The sequence below is a fragment of the Gobio gobio genome (assembly GCF_949357685.1).
Source record: "Gobio gobio genome assembly, chromosome: 5".
Classification (NCBI taxonomy): domain Eukaryota; kingdom Metazoa; phylum Chordata; class Actinopteri; order Cypriniformes; family Gobionidae; genus Gobio; species Gobio gobio.
This window is the reverse complement of record NC_137101.1, coordinates 8,947,213-8,971,699: the sequence shown is the minus strand read 5'-3', so window position 1 is coordinate 8,971,699 and position 24,487 is coordinate 8,947,213. Positions and strand designations below refer to the sequence as shown.

General features: G+C 42.4%; 1 protein-coding gene across 1 annotated transcript in view; it reads left to right on the top strand.

The window, feature by feature from the left end:
• The window catches only part of erc1b (ELKS/RAB6-interacting/CAST family member 1b), a 266,460-nt gene that overhangs the window by 220,729 nt on the left and 21,244 nt on the right, over window positions 1-24,487 (top strand). Inside the window, exon 19 of the mRNA XM_079817695.1 lies at window positions 14,002-14,187. Within this exon, the coding sequence (XP_079673821.1) occupies window positions 14,002-14,187 (186 nt within the window). The remainder of the gene's footprint in view (window positions 1-14,001; window positions 14,188-24,487) is intronic.

Sequence of the window (24,487 nt, the reverse complement as noted above, 5' to 3'; positions counted from 1 at the left end):
ATATCCTTTTCCGTCCCTTGTCGAACAATCTATATCATCTATTCACGATTTCTGTCACGCAGACAGTTGAATTCTTCCCTCCACCTTTATTATTTTACACACACAGCCAAGAAACAAATCGACCCGTCTGCCTTTTGACTGCTGTGGTCTTTTCCTGTCTTTTCCCTCCAAAAAAACAACAACATTCTCATATTTGCCTCCACACTGACAGTTTTGATGGATGGTTTTGAGGAAACAGATAGAGCGTAGAATACATATGAGCTGCACATGTTCAATCCATAGGACACATGCGCAACCGTTCGCGTTCTCCCATCAGAGCCGTTGCCCTATGCCCATGGTGATGCTAAATGCCATGTGGCGTTTTGACTGTAATTAATTTGCAGGTCCCTCCCTGTCGATGCAGCCCGCAGATAACACGTGTCCGTTGCATGAACAGTCGCATGTGTAAAAGCGCATATACTGCGAGTGCAATTAGGCGTAGCAGAGCGCTGGAGAACAGAGTGGAATTGTGTGAGCCTTGAGCCGAGTGTCTCAGCAGTGTGAAGGGAGGTTTTTAATCCGAACAGCTGCCCACATACACTGTGTCCTATTTCAGGCAACTAATGGGCCCCTTTCGCTAATGTTTTTGCTTCGTTCGCAGTTCTTAATATATGAATCCCTTAAGCTGTTCGCCCCAAAACATTTTGAGGAAGAATTCCGACCATCCACTACACACACTGTGCCAAACCGTACATGTAACCGTAACATTAAAGTCGCTCTTTATGTATCATATGACCATGTAAAACTTGTAATGGCATTTAGCTGTGCAGATCAAGACCCTCAGGCCCCTGAATGTATTAAGGCTTACATAAAGGGCAGCCGTGTTCTCCGAACCGTGTTCTCGGGGCAAGGTAGAGGGGAACTGCAGTCGTACATACAAGCGCATGATTAGAGGGTAATAATCTCAACATGACTCTGATCTCCTTCATGTTGAATTGTGGGTGGTCGAGGCCTATTTAATTTCTCGGCGTTTGGCACGATAACCCACCACAACCCTGAAAACGCTGTTGGCTATGATGAAATGCAGTCTGTTTTAATCTGTGTGGTGCATCGCTAGGTGTATTTACAGATGCTCTCTGGCCCTTGACTCTGTTTTGTGTTGTTGTTCTTTAGGGGTTCACATTTTCTCCTGCGGCCGGCTGCTTTTTTTTTGTTGTTGTTGATAATTGATGCATGTCTGCTTTTGTTGTCCTCTTCCATCATTCCAGTGTCATTGTGTGATGATGTGTGTGGTTTTTGGAGCTCTGGAGTTCTAGAAATTAACCCCCAAGAGTGAGGGAGCATGAAACTTTCAGAACTCTTCCTGTTACGTTAACAGAATATTTGTAAGCTCTGCCTTCAGGTAAATGTCAAGATGGACTGAGCTTCAAATGTCAGAAGGACTGACAGAGCATTAAACCTTTTGGAGAAACTTATCTTCTGATCTGTTTGTCTGTTTGTATCGCTTTTGAAAAAGTTTGTTTCTCAGTTTTAGCCTAGACATCTGCAAGAAGTCCACCACAAACTTGAGTGTATCATTTCATTTTCTGTGCAACTGGACGGCCCAGGCCCTGTTGGAAGATGTCCTTGTTAGCGAGAAAGTTGTCAAACAGTTGTTTCCATCCTTTCAAAACGGGTCAATTCACCACTTTTTTCCTGGGGTACATCTGCCTACCCTCATCTTTTGTCACAAAGGTTGTTTTCAAAGTGACTCACGACCGACATGATGCCAGAGAGGGTGTTAGCATGCAGAGCAGAAAAGTAATGAAGACTCCATTGTTGTGTCACCTCTATTTGACGACCTTAGACATTACTAACCATTTGGACGGTGCAATTCCATGGAAAACTATGAAATAGAGTTTGGCAATCACTCGCATATTCCAGGGGTCAGTGGGTACCCGTCCCGCTGGAGCAACTAAGGTGTAACCTCTTCTGAACCCGTCCCATGAGCGCAACCACCCACCATTTGCCCACATTATTAAAACGGTCCCACCCCTCAATGGGAGAACAGAGACCTCGTTGCTGACTTGGATTTTTTTTTTCTCTTTCAGCTCAAAAATGGCTCAGTGGTCAGAGGAGGAAAATTTCAACAGCTCTGTTTTAGTCATTAATATGAACCCAAAATGCATGTTTGCTTTCTTATTTGCCTTTTGTACTTGCATTGTTTATTCCAGCTTGACTTTTTTCTTTCTGTCAGTTCCAACTGACTCCAGTCCAAATATTTATAATTAGATTAAAATGGGAAACATGTGGCGGCGAGGGAAGTTGCAGGGGGTCGTTGTTGAAACCTTCCCACCTCCATATGATTTCAATATAAAACTGGCCTCTGGCTCCATGCGCCTGGTGCAGACAGGAGGGTAGACAGTGGTGGGGCCCTCGCTCAGTCTGGGGGACTTCGCTTGGCAGAGCACAAACTTGGGGTTTCTGCGGAGCCCCTGAACCATGCTGCCCTACTTCCTGTACCATGAAACTGAGATCTACATCCCTGGAACAGAAGAGAGTCACTGTACCCCAAATGGCTCAATCAGTCACTCTTCGAGTGGAATCGCTTCTCCGTTTGTCAGAGTAAGAGCATGCCATAGGAAATGAGGAAATAGGGTGTCATTGGAAACATACCCTAGCTCCTTACAAGGGGTCAGAGGTCGTTTGACGGATGGTCGTTGCTCAGAGAGTCTCTGGAGAGGCAAGTAGAGTGAAATGACTCTTAGCCAATCAAGCGTGCGACAGATTTCAACCAGTTGGTCCCAGCAGCACGTATGCGGCGGGTTTTATCTGACCCCGTAATCGGAGCCTTTCGCTCGGCTTGATGAGAGACCGATGACTACCCTTGAAGACGAGATGAATGGCTGTAGTTCTGCAGCGGCTACATTTAAATCTACCAATCGGAAGAGAGTTGAGATGGCAGCATCTAAGTGTTGAGGTGATGTAATGAAGGATGAGCTCACCTATAAGAGCTCATATAGGAGTGTGTTGAATCTCTCCTCTGTCAAGGCTTTTGGCTGAACGTTCTCTGCTGGATCCTGAGAGAGAATCTGCTTAGCATCAACCGGATAGGCGATGACTTCCCCCGCCACCTCTGTTTTTCATAGAGTATGTCAATATATGTTTTTTTCCTGAGAGGAATTCTGAGCTGGCTCGGTTGGAGATGGTACGTTTTTGGGGAGGTTAAGTTCACTAGTCATGTCAGAAGTTATCTCAACATGTTCCGTTTCTCACGATTTCCAGTCTAGCAATAAATAGTCCTGCAATTCGAATTTAGTCTGCCTTGTGGCGCACGCAACTTTACTCATTTTTGAAGATATGAAGGTGCCACTTTTGATGTACTCTCTTGCCCTCTCTCCCTCGTTCTTAATGTTCCCTCTCTTCTCCCTCTCTCTCTCTCAGGCACAACATAGCTTTTTTTGGGCAGTTTTGTTTGCCCAGTCTTGCTTCACTGCCTGACTGTCCTGCTTTTTAAGGCCTCAGCAAACCACACGTCTTGGCCTGTTCTCCCAGGATGCATCACTCAAGAAAAATACATTTTAATGGCGCATCCATGTTTCTGGTTTCCCTCTTGGAACTAGGCAACCCAAGGACGTACTGGCCTTCTGGGTTCTGCTTGCCTGGTCTATGTCAGAGGGTAAAGTAGGAAAATAGGCTAAAGATGTCAATCGAACCACAGCATTTCTAGTGAATGCTGAATGATGAAAAAAACGTTTTTGTTTTCGCCCCACCATTGCATCAGTTCTCCCCTCAGAGTCTTGAAGTTGATTTTAGGCTGTCATTAATTGGTGAGTGCTGGCGATGATAAAAGTATGGATTTCTGTTGTTGACCTCAGAATTATCAAATGACTGTGAACAATCCTATCAAAACAAATAATCGCACGACTCCTCCCTCCTCAAACCCGCTGAACCCAGCATGGCCACAATTTCTGCGCAAGCTGCTGAAACTGTAAAGTTCGAGGCTCATTGTGGTGGGGATTATGTGGTCGGAACATTTTGGCCCCCTGGTCCAGGGCGCCATTTCTGGATGTGTTAACGGGCGGACGTGGGAGCCCTACCCTGGGCGTTGCGCCCATCGGCTTCCCTCTCCAGGTTAGGAGGGGAAAGTGCTCGTAATATTACTTAGTAATGGTCCATGACTGTGAGCCGTGGAAAATCCTCAAGACTTCAGAGAGTGTCTTCGAACTGATCAAGCAATTGTCTGAGCATTTCCCACTCCAGTGAAAGACTGAAAGGAATGGTTATTGCAGGAAAATTGTTAACCATGCTCATCTGGTAAAACAATGCATCTGGAACAACAATGCATCTGGATCTGATGCTGTATTTGTTATGCGATATTTCCCTGGGATTTATCACTGGAAACGTGTTGATGTGTTCACTTCCAGATTGTTCTTGTTTTTACTAGGGGTGCTTAGACATGTTGCGTCCTAATCTCTGCACGCTAAATGTTAGCTTCATACTGCTAATAAACTCCCTGCGGCATGTCAATAGGCCTTAATGCTTTCCAGAGCTGTGGATGGGGGGCCTGGAGCAGATTGAGCCCTCTGGCCCCCCTGCGGACGCCACTGGTCTGATTTAAGGCTGATAGGAAAGAGCTGGCTCAGATTCTGCACCCTGCCTAAGCTGTCCAACAACCACCTTAAATCTCTCAGTTCATTTAGCACTTAACCAGCCGTGGACGGAATGAGCACTGGAGACCGGACGCGTGGAAACTGCATCGTTGCTCTCTCTCCTTGTATTTCTTCCTCCTTTGCCGCCGCTTCTTCTTTGTCTCTTCCCCCACATAACCTTTGGTACAGTCTGTTTCCGTTTACCTAGCTCTCCAATTAAGCCTAAAATCGAGGGTCTGAAACTACCTCTATTATCAGTCAATAAAAAGGGAAGCCTGCCATGTGTGGTTCACACTTAAAAGAGGTGTTACAGGTGAACAAAAGACGCATATGTGTAGAGATATCTTGCCAAACTGGGACACAAGTGCACATGTGAACCACATAAACATATAAAGTGTAGAGATACCACACTGTGATTTCTTTTACTTTTATTTTTAATATTGATATTATAATGTAAACATTTAGTTCTGATGCTTCACACAGTGTTTTAAGTGGTTTATTTTTTAGTGTTTTAAGGTTTGTGCTAATATTTATTATTTAAAAAGTAATTTAATATAAAACATATACTTATTTAAAAGTAAGTAAAATTCTAATATATTACAAATGAAATTAATACAATTGTATTAAATTCGAATCAAATTTATTAATTATGATATATACCATTACGAAAATGAAGGTCAAGTCGTCTTTTTTTTTCATATAGCACTTTTTACAAGACAGATTGTTTTAAAGCTGCTTTTCAGTAATAACAGGTTTGTTTTGGCTGTACAGCAGCTCTAGAAGAAAATAGTGTCATTGTCCAGCTTAAGTAAGTTCAGTGTTGATTCATTTCTGTTGTAAAAATCATTAGCTATATTAATTTAGTTCATTTATCTATACAGCAGCTCTGGAGAAAACGGTGATGTCATCGTCCAGTTCGGTTCTCATACAATGGTGTCAATGCAGTCAGGTCAATAATATTGTTGAATATTAAAGATTTTGTTTTTACCGCCTGGGCGTATTTGAAAGAGTGTGTCATTTTCTCTTTGAACCAGAGCTGTTGACACTTCTTCCACACTTAAATTATTCCTCTCTCTGAGGACCAGGTGTGTTGACCATTGTGTATTTCATACATTTCAGTCTGTTAGAGCCATCTCTACCAACTCTGCACCCTTGAACCCACCAAGAGCCCCATTCTCAGCCTCTCTGTTTCCTCTGCCCCCTGTCTTTACATGCGTAGCGGCGTAAGTCTTCTGGTGTTGAGTGCTACACAGGGGAAACCCTTTGACCTCAGGATGTGGTTCTCCTCAGATCTCTCCATCCACAGCTGTTCTCAAAACTCTTTTTGGTCTCTTGTGGAGCACTGACAGTCAGACAAGAGAGCTATCTTAAAAGTTATGGTTGTTTGTGAACACGAGGGGATCTCCCTGCAACACAACTGCTCCAAGTCAAGTATAGTACCTGGAGCAAGTTATCTGTTAGCATTCCCGTTCCTCTGCTATCCAGGCAAAGGATAGAGTAGTTGGTCTAACAACAAAAATAAAGCCAATAGCAGAAAGCATTTTATGACCTCAGATGAAGGATGCCATTAAAGAAACAGACTCAAGTCAAAGGTCATCCTTGCATCGTAAGGTTAAACTTAAATGTGACACGTTTATAGTGTTGATTTAAATCTTCCATCCTTGATTGATCCTGAGCTCCCTCTTGTTATGTTCAGATCTGGCTTCAAGTCATTAACTCGCCTGGTTTGCCCTCTCAGTGGGGTAGATGTTCTGGAGCTTTGCTACATGTTCACCCCTTCCTCTGCTTTCTCTTCTACACACCCGGTTAATGATGCCCCTCAACCTCAGTTTGAAGAGGTCAGGACCTTCCTTCACCCCAACACCCCTCACCTTCAGGGTGACGACCCCCATGGCCACTCCTCCCACCTCCTGGAGTGAAACTACAACCCACACGACAGCTTTACTTCCTTTTTCCAGAGGCTAATTTCTTCTTGGCAGTTTCAAGTCTTTTTCGCTCATTACGGCAGTGGATATACACACACGCACAAACACACAATGAATGGAATGCCGTCCCTAGACTGCAGCCTTCATGGTCTGTTTAAATGGCGCTATGATGGTGACACTGGGAGTTACTTGGTGTAAAAATTCCCTCCGTCTTTCTCCAGAGTCAACAGTAACCTGCCCTGGCTTTTTGTCCTCCTTTCCCCCACCCTGTGCTATTAAAGACCTGCTTATTCTATTAGGCATTGACTGAGTGAGAGCTTTGGCATGTAAGTCAACAGTCATAAACCCCCCCACCAGTATAAATCTAATGGCATTTATATAAAAACCTGCGTAAATAGGTGACGAGGCACTAAGTTCATAAAAAGCTACAGCAACAGAGTCCTGACGTGCATAAATCTCGCATCTCTTAAAACATGAGTGCTGTTGTAATTTTGTGCCATGCGAGAGAGAAAAAGTAATTGTAGGACTTTTTGGTAATCTTCAATCTAAAAAATGTGTCTTAGTTACGTAATTTTTAATCAAATTTAATTGCTTAATATTTTAGTATTACTAGAAAAATTAACGAATTAAGCGCACATTTTTCTGTAATTAATCTCTATTAAATACATTGGAGTTTTTAATATTTTTATATTGTAATAATTTCACAGTTATTCTCCAAATTAATGCAGAAACAACTCAAAGACAGTATATTTTAAATATTTGTTGTAATGGCATCTTTTTATGAATGAAGGCCAGTATTACTGATACTAATACTGCTACTGATGATGAAATAGATTTTTTTTTCATTGATGAAATAGATTTAACATTACAGTGTAATTAAAAGCTACCAATTTCAACATTTATTAGGCTTTAAAAAAATTAAAACTTTTAATTTAAGTGAACTTAAAACAATCTTAAAGCTGCAGTCCGTATCTTTTTGCGCTCTAGCGGTTAATAAACAGAACCGCATGTGTCTTGCGGAAGAACATTGCAGAAGAAGCTACTTCTCTCTGTTAATGTCTATGGCGAGTCACGCAGGGACTGTGCTCCTCCGCAGCAGTTCCTACCAGACCGGTCTGAAATAGTCCCAATATAAACACTTATTATAAGTGGATCATAATGATTACCGTGAAAAAAACACGGTTTGGAAAATGGATTCATGTTGTACATTCTCGTTATATAATTTTTGTAAATCTTGAACACAAAATTGCGGACAGCAGTTTTAATGTAAACCCATTATAATGTCATATTTACCTGTGGCCTTCCTACCTGTTACACCAGTGTTACTCATTGCGCGGCTCGCACCAGCTTAATCTGCGGCTCGCATGGCAGTACATAATACGGTGAAATGATCATGCAGTCAATACATATATTTCATAAAAACAAACAGGGCTGTAACAACAAACTCAAAGTGTCTGCTCTATTACAAATAATTTATATAAAAAATACCCCAAAACAGCGGCGTTTCAAGATGGAAATATAGAGAAAGGATAAACTTGCTCTGCCCTTACGTCCATGACTCACTGCAGAGTTCACAGTTTTGGCTGTTTTTTCAGCTTTTAACGGCGAATGTGCTCTTATAGATAAACGTTCTCATGAAATGCGTATCTACATGATACGCATTATCAACTAGGATTAGTGGTGTGAGTTACGCACCAGCATCATGAGCACAGACAGCGCACCAAACGCATCTCTTTCGCTCTTGAACAAACTATAACAATGCCTAAATGTCCGTTTTGTCGAGTATCCTCATAAGAACAGTTTTAAATTAGTTAAATAACGTCTTAAATGAACTTAGAGAGTTGTGACAGTGTGCCAGATCCGCGTCATGATCAGCACAAAAGTCACAGCAGCACTAACTGCTAATGAAGTTTGAAGCCTAATACATGTTAAAAAGCCTTCAATTACACTGTGATGTTGAATGGCTATAATTAATGTTTAAAATTACTGGCCTTCATTCATAAAAATACTTTCTGATTTAACATTAATGACAGACATCACAGAAACTGGTTTATTAGGCTGCTGTCACTTTAAGATCTGCTGCTGCCAAACATGACGCGGATCTGACACGCTGTCTCGCGCATTTCATTTTCTCACAACTATTTAAGTTAATTTAAGATGTAATTAACTAATTTAAGACTACTGTTATGGCAAAATGGGCATTCTGGCATAATTCTGTGTGTTATTGTTTGTTCAAGCGCGAAAGAGAACTCAATTCTAGTGCGCTGTCTGTGCGCACATCTTTCTGTGTGTTGTGTGTGTCACATAGGGTGCGTAAAAAATTATAAAATTATATAATTTTTGTGTGTGATTGAGGCAAACCAAGGGACCATTCTATACTGCTTGAACAAATTATTATTATTATGGACTCTGTGTGTGTGTGTGTGTGTGTGTGTGTGTGTGTGTGTGTGTGGGTGTGTGTGTGTTTATACGCAGGGGTGTACCGAGATATATTGAGAGCTGTGGATGGAGGTAGTGCGGTCAGTCGCTTATGAAATGACAGTATGGAAAGACAGACCAACTCACCTGCTCTTAATCTGCCATCCGGATCTGCTCTCCGCGCTCGGATTACATATGTTTCTGTCTGTGCGCTTTGGGGAGGTATGCGTGCGTGTCTTCGCCCCCTTACCCTTTATTTGACAGTCATTATTCTCTCATGTCAGTATTTTTTTGCATGCATGCCGTGGAGGTGATTTGTCTCTTTCTTGAAAAGCACTTTACGACGGCAGGCCCACCAGCCTTGTCAGTGTCTCGCAGGTTTGAAGCTTTGCAGTCCCTCCTTATCTTTATCCCCTTAACACTCATGGACGCGTAGCGCAGTGAGACTGAAAGAGGATAGCCCAATAAAACTCTCAGCCACGGGAAAGGATGTGCGCCAGGGCCCGGCTACTGTGAAAGAGGCTCGTGGTCCGCAGATCCTCCCCCACCCGGAGCGAGCTGTTCCGAGCTGGGCTTCGAGGCCGCGTCGGGCTTCCTGTGCCGCCGGGCCTCCGGAGTCTTTGAGGAAGGAGCCAGTGGCTCGTCTCTGATGGACCGCCTGACTGACAGCATTGATCCAGTCTCCTGCCTCTCAGTGTGGGTATCGAATGGCGCCCGATGAGCTGATAGGTGATAAATGAGAGCGGGAGAATGTGAAGGAGGCCGGTCATTGTTGAGGGGTCTGACTTCTCTTTCCCTCTGGTCTTTTTGAGGAGGGGTTCTCGAGCTATGAGTTTGCCAGGTAGGAGTAGAAATGCAACACACCGCAGCATCTGGTGAAGACAGCTTCTTTTAGAGGAGAAGTAATGAAAGAGAGCAGATGGACAGATTCCTCAGTGAACCCTTTGCGAAGTCTTTAGGCAGGAGCTGGAGTGTGAGGTTCAAGGAGGTAATGTTTGTAGCCGAGGTGATCAGTTTTGCATAGAGCAAGAGAACAGCCAAGGGTCTTTGTTATCAACACCCCCAATCTATTGGTATTTTTGTCCTTAGAGGGTCCCTGGAGTCCTTACTCGATTGATCTCGTATGAGGACACACTTAGCAGTGGAACCTGGGGATGGGCAAAATGAACTACAGTATATATAACAGTACAATTACTTTTGATGGAAAAATTTAACCCCAAAATGATTAAAATAGTGATGTCTTTTTTGTGTGTGTATGTGTATTTTAATGTAAATATGATCATGTTTTACTTAACGGAGCAAACCAAAAGATTATTCATAAATTAATAAGTCTGCAGTCATAAATTAAAATTGTGTTATAAAACAAGATCATTTTTCCAAGACGTCATGCAAGGCATGATGGGTGAACAGGGACCCACTTCCATCCATCGTGTGTGTCCAAAGCAAGACGAGACAAATGGCGCTTTGAGTGGAAAATTCCCCGGTTGTAAATCTGTCACCTGGGCATGATATTTGTTTCTGTTATTGTTGCATTATTTATGATCTCAGTCTACCACAGGACTTGGAGAAAAAAATGATACAGCAACACGGCACTAGCCAAACAGTTGTGACAGCACCGAGTTGACAGAAAACATCGCCAGCTATGGCAAGACGGATGTAAGCGCTATGCTAACTAGCATTGGGCTAACTGTGACCATCCTCAAAGCCTGGTCACGAAACTACCATACACATTTCTTGACTATACTACTAATTTGATTACAGATGATGAAGCAGGACACTCAGGTGAAGTTTTCAGGACTGTTTATCAGCATTCTCTCACCAGACTTAGTGTTGACTTAGCTATTAAAATCATAGAGTGCCGGATAGCGCTGTGTTTGGGCATTGAGTCTCAGAACTGGAGTCCATTCATCTTTTCTCATAGCAGATGGGAAGGAAGAGTGGGGAATAAATGTCAAATCCCATCATTGGTTGGGCATTTTTAAAGCTTATTAGCGCACAGCATGCTTTCAGTCAACCATGTACGTAGCAAGTCTCTGTGTAATGGTGTGTGTGCACGTTTATGTGGCACCATCGCTAAGGCCGGGGTTTATTTTAACTCAGCTGTTTTTCCGAGCATATCCACCCGGCCGTTCTGTCACAGCGGTTTGGAGGGCTTCTATCAGACCGCCTTTTTAAGGCCTCGTCCCTCTTTCTGTGGCTGCCAGTCAATCCGGAGGCCCCATATATCCTCCCGCAGCAGCTCTTGGCTGAGATACAAGACCTGACGGAGATGCGGAAGGAGGTATCGCCCCTTACAGCTGTTTCAGATCCGGCTCTGATACAAAAGACGCCGCTATTGGTCTGCCGTGTGTCATGTAGATAAATGTCGACTTTTTTTGTCACAGCTGATTCAACAGATGAATTCAACAGATGAATTCCTCCCTTATTATTCATTCACCATGAGGCAGGGGTTTGGATTTTGGCACCCAAATGTGCTTTAGTAGGTTTTGGAGACGGGGCCGCGCTAGACCGTAGACTAACGAGAGCATGATGTAGGTCTCGGTGCGTCTGCTGCTCCGGTTCTGTGCAGAAACCCAGTTTGCACCGTCTAATTGTTTCCAGAATCAGGGAGAACCGTTTTTAGACATTCCTCCATTCCTTGACTCTCTCATCCACTCTTTCTCTCTCAAAAGCTCTTCAACCTTGGTTTCATGGTCTTCCTCCACCTTCCTCCATCTTGTTCTTTCACAGTTTTGTTTGATCTTGCTCTGCGGCCAAGGTCCACCCAAGAGAGCCTTCATTGCCCCCGGTGAGCCAACGAAAACACAATAACATTCTGCCCTGGAAAGATACAGATGGGGTTAATAAGAATTAATAAAGTGTGGGGACACAAATGTTCTTGCGAGCTCATGCTGCTTCAGACCAAAGCAGACTATGTCCCTGTCTTTTCTTACAGCTCTCTCATCACTCACTCTTTCTTTTTAGCCTCTGTTTCCTCTCTCCGCCTCTCGACAATCAGGTAACTGTATTTGCTTTCTGCTATTGAGCGATGAGGAGTGTTCGGAGGGTTCCCTAAGCCCTACTATGTTCTCGACCCTCTTTGACAAGGTATTTATATGGGAACGTTTCAATAGATCTTTTGCTGTCTTGTGTTGTACTGTAGTATTTCGAAAACATTGCTCACCTCTCCCATCCCAGAATTTATGGGTGCACCATTGCAGCCCAAAACCAGGTTATGTAACATCTTGATTCATATAAGAGAATGTGACCAGGAAAGGAAAAGGCCAGCCGTGGATTGTGCTACGAGTTGAGTCTGTTTTCCACTTACAGTATTGACTGTATTTTGTTATTACTTATATTATGTTATCATTATTTATGAATGTAATATCTTCCATTTATATTCTCTTTATTGTTTTTAATAAAACCACAATAGGGGGCTTAATATGAGCCCTCAGTATCAATATGGGCATACTATTTTGTTTTAAATGCATCACGTTTTATTGTATATACCCATTGATTGTTGAACACACAGGGAGCAGTTGTATTTTTCGATTTTAAAGTAATGTTTAATTCATTAGCTTTCATGATCTACCAATGAACAATAGTTATTAATCTAGGTTAATATATACTTTTTTAAATGCAGTAATTTATGTTATTTCATAATACATTAACTGATTATAATTTGATATAAAACACTGCCCTTGTTATATTTTTGGCAACAGTTCTTCCAACCCTAATTGATGGAGTGTGTAGCTTTTCATTTCTTAAACAACCATGCAGGAAGACAGGAGGAGACTTTACAGAGTGCTGGACTCTTGCATTGTCAATACATGATCTTGAACAAAAATGAATGCACCTCTTGATGAAAATAAATGCTGTGATGTTATTTCCATTTTTGTACACATCTTGTATTGACAATGCAAGAGTCAAGGACTCTGTCAAGTCTCCTCCAGCACATCCCACTTTCAATGAATTTAAGGTCTGGACTCCGAGGTGCCAATTCATGTGTGAAAATGATTCTTCATTCTTTCACAGTTTGAGCTGATGAATCTTGACATTGTCATCCTGGAATATGGCCATGATGTGTCTTCCTACATGGTTGTTTAAGAAATGAAAAGCTACACACTCCATCAATTAGTGTTAGAAGTACTGTTGCCAAACATAAAACAAGCTAGAAACATAATAATCACTGCTATAATGATCCAATCATAGACACTAAAGCATTTGCCTATTTAAATCCAAAAAGTAAACAAAAATATACGTTCTGTTTATATATTATATTATATTACTCAAAGCACAGCAGTGATAGTTCATGGATCACACCTTGCCGGGTTTAAACCGACATCCTTTTCGGTTCCAGTTTAGGCATGCTTTTGAAAGCATACGGCTATCGGCACTCGCTCGCACTCACACACAAACCGCATATTGCAATTTTTTTTTCACATTTTTAGACTGATGTGGAAACAAATGTGATGGATCAATCATGCATTGTACCAGAATTCTTTGTTGAAGCCAGTGAGATACACACATGACACAGAGACATATGGTTTTTGGATTTGCTCCCGCACAAGTGTATGTATTATTTTGATTGATACGGAAAAGCCGTGTGAGTGTCTGCTGTGTGTATAGAGATGTTGTGTAAAGACCGGGCATCTGTCGGCAGCGGTCCAGGTAACTGAGATTGTTTGTCTGTGTTCCTGGAATGGGAATGTTTCTCCTGACACATTTGTATTATACCACTGTTCTCACTGTGATTCATGTGTTTCAGCTGTGGTCTATCATCCATAATCATCCGCAACCTTTCACTGAATATTGCTCTTTTTTTTATTCCCCCCTCCCCCCCCCTTTTTCTTTTTGAATACAATCATATGTGACAAAGCAAAATTTGAACTCTGTGTTCTGGCTTGCTAAACGTGTTGTTTGCGTGTCATTTTAGCATGCGTCTGCATACCCGCCTTTTTATCTCACTGGCTCGTGTCCAAATATCTCATTCTTGAACGCTAGAGGAAAACTGAGATTGAAATGGCTCTTTATCTCTAACCCATTTCCTCATTCCTGTTTTTGGACAGATTATCCCCCCACTCATAGACCTCAATCAGAACCGCAGTAAGCTGAAACTGTACATCGGCCACCTCACGGCCCTCTGCCACGAGAGAGACCCCCACATCCTGCAGGACCTGGCCCCGCCTTCCGCATACCACCGCAGCCAACAAGACGCCTGGGAGGAGGAGCTTCAGAAGATGAGCCCAGAACAGGTAAGATAGGATGACATCTACGTGGGTATACTCTTTTTCTTTGAAATATATATATATACTTTTTATTGTGTGGATCCATACCTATCTAGCGTTTCTCTATTCACAGTTGCACAGGTTAACACTTTGCAATAAGGTTAAATGCATTAACATGAATTAACAAATGAGCTTGCATGTGCTAATAATATAACAGCATTCATTAATCTAGGTTTATATACTTTTGCGCGTATTTAGTTCATTGTACCAAATTGAACCTTTTTGTAAAGTGTTACCATATAAAGACTTGATAGATGAAATCAATGTGACTTTTTATATCATCTTACCTTTTATTTCACGACTCCGCTTCGCACATAAAGTTTGTGTATTTATGCGAGTATATGCACTCAAGGTACCGTAAGGTTTCTCGGGTACTTGGATTTGTCACCCATTGATTATTGGAGCCATCTGGCCTGGCCCGCACAGCCCTTAGCTGACGCTGACGTTCACTGTCTATAAATCTCCTATTGGCTTTGAGAATCAGTCCGGCTCTGTGTAAATGCCATTAGTCCTCTTTATAGAGTGGAATGTGTTCCTACAGAAAATAAATAGTCCAATATATTGTGTTTTATTAGCTTCATTTACTGTTACTTTAACAAAAGAAAACCAGAAAGCTACCCAAGGCTCACTTAAAAGATGGGGGAGAGCCAAGAGTGGTGAGAAAGACAAAAAAAGAAGAAGAGCAACTGGAATGGTGCGATAAAGAAAAGGAGTGTCAGCATTTGGACGGCAAAAGAGAGAAGTGTTTGAGGAGGTAGTGGCTGGATTTAGTCTCTCCATGATGAACGATCCCCTCTCTGTAATAAATGTATGCGTGGATCTATTTTCTCTACTTCACTTTGAACCCATTGCCATACCTACCTTAACAGTAAATTGTCTGCAAACGGACACTGGGTTTAGTCCCTGCGTCGGTGCGTCCCAGTTCTGCATCCATCCCGATGCTTTTTGTAACATCAGAAAAATAAATTGTCTGGAAGTCTACATATACATTATACTCACTTTAAATCGGCCCCATTCCTCAAGAGGAGAGGAGAGTGATCTGCTGTGACGGTGCCAAGGCTCATACAATGCTCATGTGTTTCACTGCATGGGGAACTATCTGCTTGGCAGGTTTTTGGCCCGCTCCGACATTATTGAAATGCATTTTTTTATGTGGGCTGCCTGATGACAAGCCTTTGGCCAGCGAACAAATAATGTTTAAGATTTTTAGTTTGCTGCAAGTAAACTTTGTTCCAAAAATTGGCACTTTCCAAGGGACTCCCCCTCCCCCCATACACCCCCTTGTTTAATATGAAGTAGGCGTCTGTACATTTATTTTCCTTTGAGGGAGACAGCTTTCATCAGACTGTACGGACGGACTGAGAGGTTGCACGGCCTTTTCAAACGGAGTGTTGCCACTGGTCAGTCGAAGCTACTGCGCTATGTAAACATCAGGTCTGTTTTGTGGATTTCGGATTAAATTCTTGCCTGTAATGTGCTTAAAAGAGGCCAGAATTTCCAGAATAATGATAGACCTCCTTTGCCCTGTAACACCTGGAGAAAATACCCTTAGGATTCCCGTTCTCCTCAATAGCAGCCTCAAGCCCTTCACTGGGGGCTATCCTGAAAAGTGTTGTGTCAAGCAGCAGACAGAGACTCTGTTAGCTGAACTCTGTTTTCGCTTGGTCTCGCCAAGCCGTTATTCCTCCTAGACCTCCTCTAAGGTCAACGATCCTGTGTTTATGTTGTCCAAACTATCGATGACAGTGTTTAGAAAGCACTGCTGTTATGGGGAGGGTGATAAGAACTCCTGGACCTCCGCGCCAGGTTTCTGACTCAAATGGGTTCTCAGACAAATGCGTCCTCTTTGATGACGTCACTCCTGTGAGAATGAGAAGCGAAGGAATCGTGTAGGATTGTTCGGGATCATTCAGGTTTGTGCCAGGGTTGCAACACTTGGCAGCCTTGTTTTGGCTTGGCCAACATGGAGATTTCATGTCGGACACATTAAGGCAAAGATAATGAATATTTCAGGCTTCACCGGTTAGGCTTTACCTCTCAAACATTTACACATATATCAGGATTTTTCCTCTCCAAATCCAATAGCTCAGAGATATTTAGCGTTTCACATCCATATGGTATCCACATGTACGGGATCCTGCTCATTCTTCAGTTACATGTCCTACATGTAAGACACAATCCGCTTGAAGACACTTTTGGTCTTTCTCTGATGGTGGAATCACTTGCAGATGGTGGATTGGACGAGTTGCCGGCATTCACAAGCCTGTTTGATTGATGTCTTCTTTGACCTCTCTTCTTTTCTTTGCGTTGGGAGTGTAGCACATTACATTAGCGTTCTCTCCGCGCTGCAGTTCACCCATTTAGATCCCTTCAGCACGGAAGATGCCAGAACGGGCCCGTTTGGCCATGACAGGCTTAAATTGACAAGAAAAGTCTGGGCTCATTATTGGCTTATTTAGCGTGTTCTGTTCAGTCCATTATTGTTAGTAATGTCCACATGAATTTACTTGTGGTGTCTTTTGATGGCACGTATGCCTCTCCATAGACCCTTAAATGGCTCGATTTGGGAGGGGACTCTTTGCTAATCATCATTCTTATAAACCAAGTTATTAGTGACTAATTGAATGGCCCTTTGTGTCGCCATCGAGCCTGTAGAGGATTGAGGTTGGTGTCCGCTATGCCCAGTCCTCTACTAATGACAAGCTTCTTGCATTCAAAATGTGCTTTAGTATTTACGAGGGGCCGCACACTGTTTGAGCCCTTGCCCTTTCTTTGAAGCTAAACATTGATCTTTTAATTAACAGTTTTTATGGGCTTCCTTTTTACTGGCCTGGCACTCTAAGCTGGCACAGAGCTGGGTAATGTAGGACTTTGGGGTTTCTACCCTGATGTCCTTTGTCTCTCTCGCAGTTTATAGCATATAAAGACAGTGTTTCCTTTTTGTTTCTTTTCTTTTAAAGGGATAGCTCACTCAAAAAAAAAGACATTTCTGTCATCATTTACTCACCCTAATGTTGTTTCCAAACCCACACAAGAAGCTATTTTGAAGAACCGTTTGTGTCCATACAATGAAAGTCGATAGGGTCCAGTGTAGTTTTGGACCACATTGACTTTCATTGAAAGGTTGTCTTCCTTTGCGTTTGTTTCCCAACTCTTCTAAAGCTCTCGTCTCTTCACATTGAATGACGATGGCGGAGTTACTCAGACAGGAAAATCGAAGATTGCACAACCAAGTTATACATAAGCTAGACATCAGAATTGACTAATCAGGACGCAGACAATGCAAACACACAGGAGGATCATAATGCGCACAAAAACACACGTATATTGTGAACTCGTATATTACTCGCTCTCCGCCAGACCGCCCCATTAGGCCTAGCTGCCAGCTTGTCCTCTGTTGTGGTCAATGCTTCTTTTATTACTCGTCCTCCTTGCCTGTTTTTTTTCTCTGTTTATGGCGTAATGTTGTTTTATTTGGTTTGAGCTGTTCACAGGATGTTACTGCATCTCTGTTTAAACGCCTGGAATGCAGGAAGGTGATTAAGCCGGTGCTGAAAGAACCACTCAGTCATACAACCCGCAGAGCCAACAAAGACAATAGACTCACCAAAAACGCACCCCATTTAGATGAAGAATTGGTGTTTTTAGGAACAAAAACAAAATTATTGTGCATTATACATCTGATAGGGCCTTTAGAGTTTAGCTGAAGGGTTAGTGGGTCGTGAGTAATAAATATGCCCTTACAAAAATATACTGTGATGGTACTGTGGTACAGATATCATAAATGTATACACTCACACATTTATATATGGTAGAACAATGGTTCTTTTTTTTGCTGGTTTCAATACCTAATTATGAATAATTCCTTGTGAAAAGCAATCATCTGTGACACTGTCCGCAGCTGTGAGACGCCCCACTCCTGCACTGCAGATGTGTCTGTGATGAGCAGTCATTGTTTGATGAAAGTTACTGTCAGTTATGTTCTGTGGCCAGTTTCAGCTCCTCTCTCATAACGTTCGAGTCTTCTATTTACTTTAGAGACTGCTGATCTTAGATCAGTATGTAAAGTTTACAATCTTGGAGGAGAGAAGCGGAGTGCTCGACCGCCCTTGGCCAAAGTCATCTGGCTGTGATCTGGCAGCACAAAGCCAGCTGTATAAATAGGGGAGAGTCTTGCATTTTACGGGTCACTCTGAATAAAACATGAACTAGAGAAGATTGATTATTAATGACCTCAGGGCTGGAACAGAAATAATCTGTTAGGCCTTGAGTCCTCCGTTCTTTTTCCTTCCCTCTTCCTCTCTCTCTCGTTCTCAGCGCACCTTCATCTGTCTTTCGCTCACTTCTCCTCTCTGTTTCCTTTCCGATTGGCACTCCGATAGATGTTTATTTTAGCCATCTGTTTTCAGACGTTCCCCTTCGAATAGATCAAGAGTTCAATAAGGATTCATGCAGATTTTGTGATGATTCACAGGCTCACACCTGTCAGAGCTGGCATCAGATCTCTGTGTGGGCTCCAGTGGCGGTCCGTGTGGGAGTTTTCCAGGGAGGCTGATATTTAAATCAAACCAGTAATAGATTGTAGTAGGTTTTGATAATCATTTAGTCTTACTGGACTATGACTAACATTCATCCTGCTAGATTATTATAGCTGTCATTCAGTCATTCTTTTTTATGAGATCCTTCAATAATTTGGACTTTGTCAGTCTTTTGGCTAAGTTTGAGAATCTTTCTTCACCTGTTGCATATGTTAATTGAAAGAGAAAACTAAGGCTGCGTTCACACTGCAGGGCTTAATGCTCAATTCCAATTTTTGGAAAAAATGCGATTTTTTTGCAAGGCCGTTCACATTTCCAATTAAATGCGACCTTTTGTGATCTCCTGTGTGAACGTGAAATGACCCAGAAGTGACCCGCATGCGCAGAAGAGTACTCAACGGTCAACGACGTCACTTGTTGTTTACGGAAGTAGCCAAATATGGGTGTCAGCATTGGAGTTCGTTTAGCTTTATTAAAGTTATTTTCGCAACGGAGCCAGCACCATTACAACCTTCTCATGTTAAGAAGAAAATTAAAAAAGAGGAGGAGAGCAAGGTTTTTGGCCATGGCGTTTTGTGGAGCAGTGGTAGCAACGTCGGTACAGAGAAACGTGTGGGTGCGGAGTCGCTTCCCTTCCACTGACTGGTCTCAGCATCGTCCGCCATAGTTGTTTATCTTCTCATTCCCGCCTACTTCAACGTACAATGATGACGTTTGTCGCGTATCAACGACGTGCGGGTCGGATACATGTGACCTGGCAGTTCAGACTGAAGACGCATTTCAAAAGATCGGATATGTATCGGATTTGGACCACATACCCAAGTGGCCTGGGTCGCATTTGAAAAGATCGGATCTGTGTCGTTCAGACTGTCATGAAAAGATCAGATACAGGTCGCATAAGGGCAAAAAAAACGGAATTGGGTCGTTTCAGCCTGCAGTGTGAACGCAGCCTAATTGGCTTGAAAGGTTGCCTCTGATACAAAAGAAAGCCAATTTAAATTCTTCTCTGTTTTGCCTTTTTCTGTCACATTTGCAAACATGTTCTGATTGGTCAGTTGGATTTAAGAACAGGAAAGAAAAACAAGATGGATATATTTTTACAAGAGATCAGAGCACAAAAAGACAATATATTAAACAACTCTAATATTGGCAGATCATATATGCATTATATGCATTACAGCACCATATCAGTTATCAGCCAATGTTAAAGATTTTTTTTTAACTTATGGGTGTCATTTTTATTTTATCGGTATTAGATATTTAATTGTTTGTTTCAATTACCTATGCTGTCATACAGTATAATGCTCACTTTATAAAATGTGGTAACACTTTATTTTACAGTGGCATTGTACTTACCATAGTAATAACAGTAAATTATGTATAATTACATGAAATTTACCCTCAACCAAACCCTAATCCAACCCTAAACCTATAGTAAGTACATGTTGTTAATGAATATTACTCAGTGCTTAAATACATAATTACAATGTAACAATGACACCTTAAAATAAAGTTTAACCAAATGCTAAGTTAATCTTTAAAACATCAATTTAAAAACACTGTTAAATGTAATCTTTAGCAAATCTCAAAATAAACATTACATATCCATACTGTGCATTATAATTCACTTGTAGTATTTTTATTGACTTTTTTTTTTTTTTTTTTTACGTTTTTAATATATATATATATTTATTTATTTATTGGCCATTTATTGAAAATAATTACTGTCTTATGGTTACTGACCAGAATTTTATTATCAGTGCATCCCTTATTATTTATGTCACTTTACTTCAGTGTTTAAAGTAGAAAAAAACGTCAAGGTCCACCTCAAGGGTCCCACTCGGTTGTGTACTGGCCTACTTGAGCACTGCTTTCTTCCTACATTAATTTGAATAGATATTTGAGGAGACTCCGTCTGCCGTACCTCCTCTGATGGACCGCCACCGGTGGGCTCTTCGGGTAGGACTGTTGGTTAAAAGCAACAGGAGCTGGTCCTGGATCAGCCCCCTGATGTGCCGTGTTGGCGACTGCAGTGCGTCTGTGCCCAGTGGGGCGGGCTGCAGGCTGACAGGGCCATGAATCCAGGGCTGCGTAAGTGCAGTGTAATTTAAACGGGCAGGAAATGGGGGTAAACATAGTGGAACAAGCCCACAACCCGCACAGCCACGATTAATGAAAACACATGGAGCCGGAGCATATGTCTGCTGTAAGTGGGCCTTTATATTACGAGCGTCTCTGTCTCTCTTTCGTTTACTCACATCATTGTTCAAGTAATGCCGTGTATCAGTAATAGCAGTAGTCATCTATAAGTCACAAAGGTGTGTGGCTGCAGACAGTGTAACGTAGTTGAAACGTTTGAACAGCAGTTGTATGAATGAACACTCCTTAAAGCAAACACATCACAGAGACAGGAAGTGAGACACAGAGGCGTCACTGACCACTTATTAATTTTTGATCTGTTGATTGCTAAGGCAAGCATCACTAATAGTATTGTTCATGCTAAATCTATGATTTATAACCCATCCCACAGTGTTTGTAATACAAACTTGTATGAGATCTCGATTTGTGTGGCTTTACAGCTTTCACCTGGAAGACGATAAAGGGACAAAAAAATCCCATTGACTTGCATTTTAGAGACGAGAAGATTTTCAGACTTACACAACCACATAGCAAGGTACTAAACATGACTTTGAATACTTTAATAGTCCAATTGCAACGCCCTGACCAGCCACCTGCAACATCATGATGCTGGGTTTTGCGCTTATCAGAAAATATATAAAAATCTGCTGTTTAGACTCTAACCTGAACTGAAGTCTTGTGCTGTTGCATTGGTTTCTTTTGTCTTGAGTTTTCTATATCCAACTCTCAAATGCTGTTTTTGTAATACATCGTTTCAACGAGTGCTAATCCTGAGGGGGTGCTGACCGACTAAACCAACAAAACTTCTCAACCGACCCCTAAACAGCCAGAGCGAGGGAAAGCACGGTCCCGTCTTCAAAGCAATGTGAGATGAGCCCTCTGTGCCCCGCGCTTGTCTGTTCCAGAGCTCGCTTCTCCTTTATTTTCCCACCCAGCAAATATGTATGAAAGCACCTCAAGCACCCAGAGCTGGAAGGAGGGTACGTCTCGCAACACATTCGACTCGGGCGAGAGGAAGAATAATATATGAAATAAATACCCCCAAATGATGAAACCATAAGCGCGATTGAGCCTTCTCAGCTGGAAGCCGCCAAGGCAAACAGCGAAATACTTCAGCAGGTTTATTGTGATTTTCGCGCCCTGACGAATCGGGTTTTTGCGTTCCCGAGCTCGTTGCTGGCTTGGGTTACAGCGCCAGAGCCACAACAGCATAAACTACACCAGCTGACGTGCCATAGAACCGAACATTTCAGTCGTTGCTACGTTCAGATTTTTAATTTATGTATTTATATATGTTTATTTGTTCTGCTGTCCTTTGAAAGTAATGAAACCCGGGCTTCAGTCTAAACACAAAATATTTCTGAGGTTTGTCACTCTATCGGCCAGCTGATGAATCATCCTGCCAAGAGGGGAGCTGTCAGTCTGTGGCGCTGCTTTTCTGATGGCTTTATTTGCGTGTTCACATGCGACAAAACCCACACCATTCGTAGTCGTGGCATCTGTTTCAGATTGAACTTTGGCTTGGAAAAAGATACCCTGATGTATCTGACTCCTTCCTCTTTTTGCTCGCCGTCTAAGCCAGTAGGCAGCCACATTACGAGTCTTACAGCTCATTCAGGGCCTATCAGATTAATAAAAGCCGTTAAGAATTGAGAAGGGTTTTATAAAACTTTGTGTTTGAAAGTGGGTTATTTTCCACAAATATTTAATACCCTGTTGGGCTCTTTTAAAGGCTGAGTGCTTCCATGCAAACCATTGGGGTGGTTTGTTTAGGGTGGGGCTTGTTCCATTAAGAGCCGTTGCCATAGAAAACCGATTGGCGCATTGACGTTGCTGTTTTTTGTCTCCTAAAGCGGTGAAATTTCACATAGCTCGGTCTCCTGTGTGTTAGCAAGCGAGGATTCACAACAGTCTAGCCATGATCGTTAGGAGCAGCTAGGAAAGTTTGTGCCGCTCGGAGCCTGTGGAGGAATGTGGTTGTAATTTATCCCTATGCATCCTGAAGGCCCTGCGGCAGTTTGGGCTGAGTCATTGGAGGGGAAAAAAAACAAAAACGCAAATTATCTAAGCAGCGCAAAAATCAAAACTGGGGCTTTCATCAACTTGTGGTGGGTGTTAACACTGAAGTTATTTCAATCTGGGTTTTGATCGTGATTGCGTCCCTGACTTGACCACATACTTCGTAATATGTGCCCCCCTCCGCTGAAGTCCTTCAGCCTCGTTCAAAGTTGCGGGCAGGGGTGCGACTCCTGTGTGAGCATTCCCCCCTGAAACTCAATTACACTTGACTGATGGGGTGCACAGATCCGGCCGCAGATGAGGCTGAGGGCGGTTCTAATCAGATGCGGTCGCTATACAGTCGCTTTTTTTATAAATGGTCACGCCTTCTACATTCTGATTGGCTCAAATCAGACGGTATGCAAAACAGCGCCGGGGCTAGTCGAGTTGGAGTGCTTGGTTCAGAAATTGGTGGAGAAAATGAGGGTGAAATGAAAGATAAAATGGTGTATTAAGCCTCTAGGATACTGTAAATACAGTAAGAGGATAAGCAAGGGAAAGACAAACAGAGAAAGGGCGAGAGAGATCCCAGTTTAAGTTGCTCTTATAAAGCCGCAGAGGCTTCCTGCTCTAACGAGGAGGAAGTGGGGAAAGAGCTCGTCATGAGCTGAACGCGATCCAAAGAGACCATTTTTAGAGATATGTTTGTGTGTCTGCTAAGAAACAGGACGAGCCAAAGGGAAGGATAGGGCTAGAGTTAAGAGAGCATAGAGAATAGTGAAGGGTTTAGTCCAACAAAGATGAAGCAGATTTCACAGATAAGAGCTTGTAGCGTAGCCACCCAACCATAGCAGCCAGGATGGAGTGTAAATCCTCTTCTTAAAACTCTCCGTTAAGAGTTTGCATTCGGAGACCTGTGTCTGCACTGGGAAGAGGGACAAAGGCCCATCCAGTTAGACAGGTATAGAGTAAAGCAGCCAGTCACAGTTGTTACATGTCATTCAGTGTCAGTTTTATCTGAAAAAGTTGATAGCACAAAAGAATGATATAGATAAAACTCAAATAATTGCACAGAAGTGTTGGTCCATGATCTGCTGTACAGAAAACACTGGGGGGAATCAAAAGTGTGTGTTGATTGGATCAGAATTTCATTTAATCCAAAAGTAGTATGGACATCTAGTTTACTTGCTCCTAAGTGCCACAAACAAAGGTTCAGGGTATGCTCACTCTTGGCAGGTTTAGTTAAATTGAAACTAAGGTTCATTTGAAAAGTGTGAACGCTACCATCCGAACCACTGAAAAGATGGATCTCGGTCCACTCCTAAATAAACTCTGGTACGGTTTGACTGAATTATGAACACAACATGTACCAGGATGTGATGTCACATGAGGCGACCCAAATAAGGACAGAATGTCAGGTTTATTTTTTTCTCATAATAGGTGTAGTCTCAGCCTCAGACGTCACGCCACAGACCGTTGGCTGAACGTCTAACACATATGGCACACTTTTCTGGAAACACTTCTGGAGTTTCGAAGTTGTCACCTGATTGGTTGTATAGGATGTCTGTGAGACGTGTGTGTTGCGTTCTTTA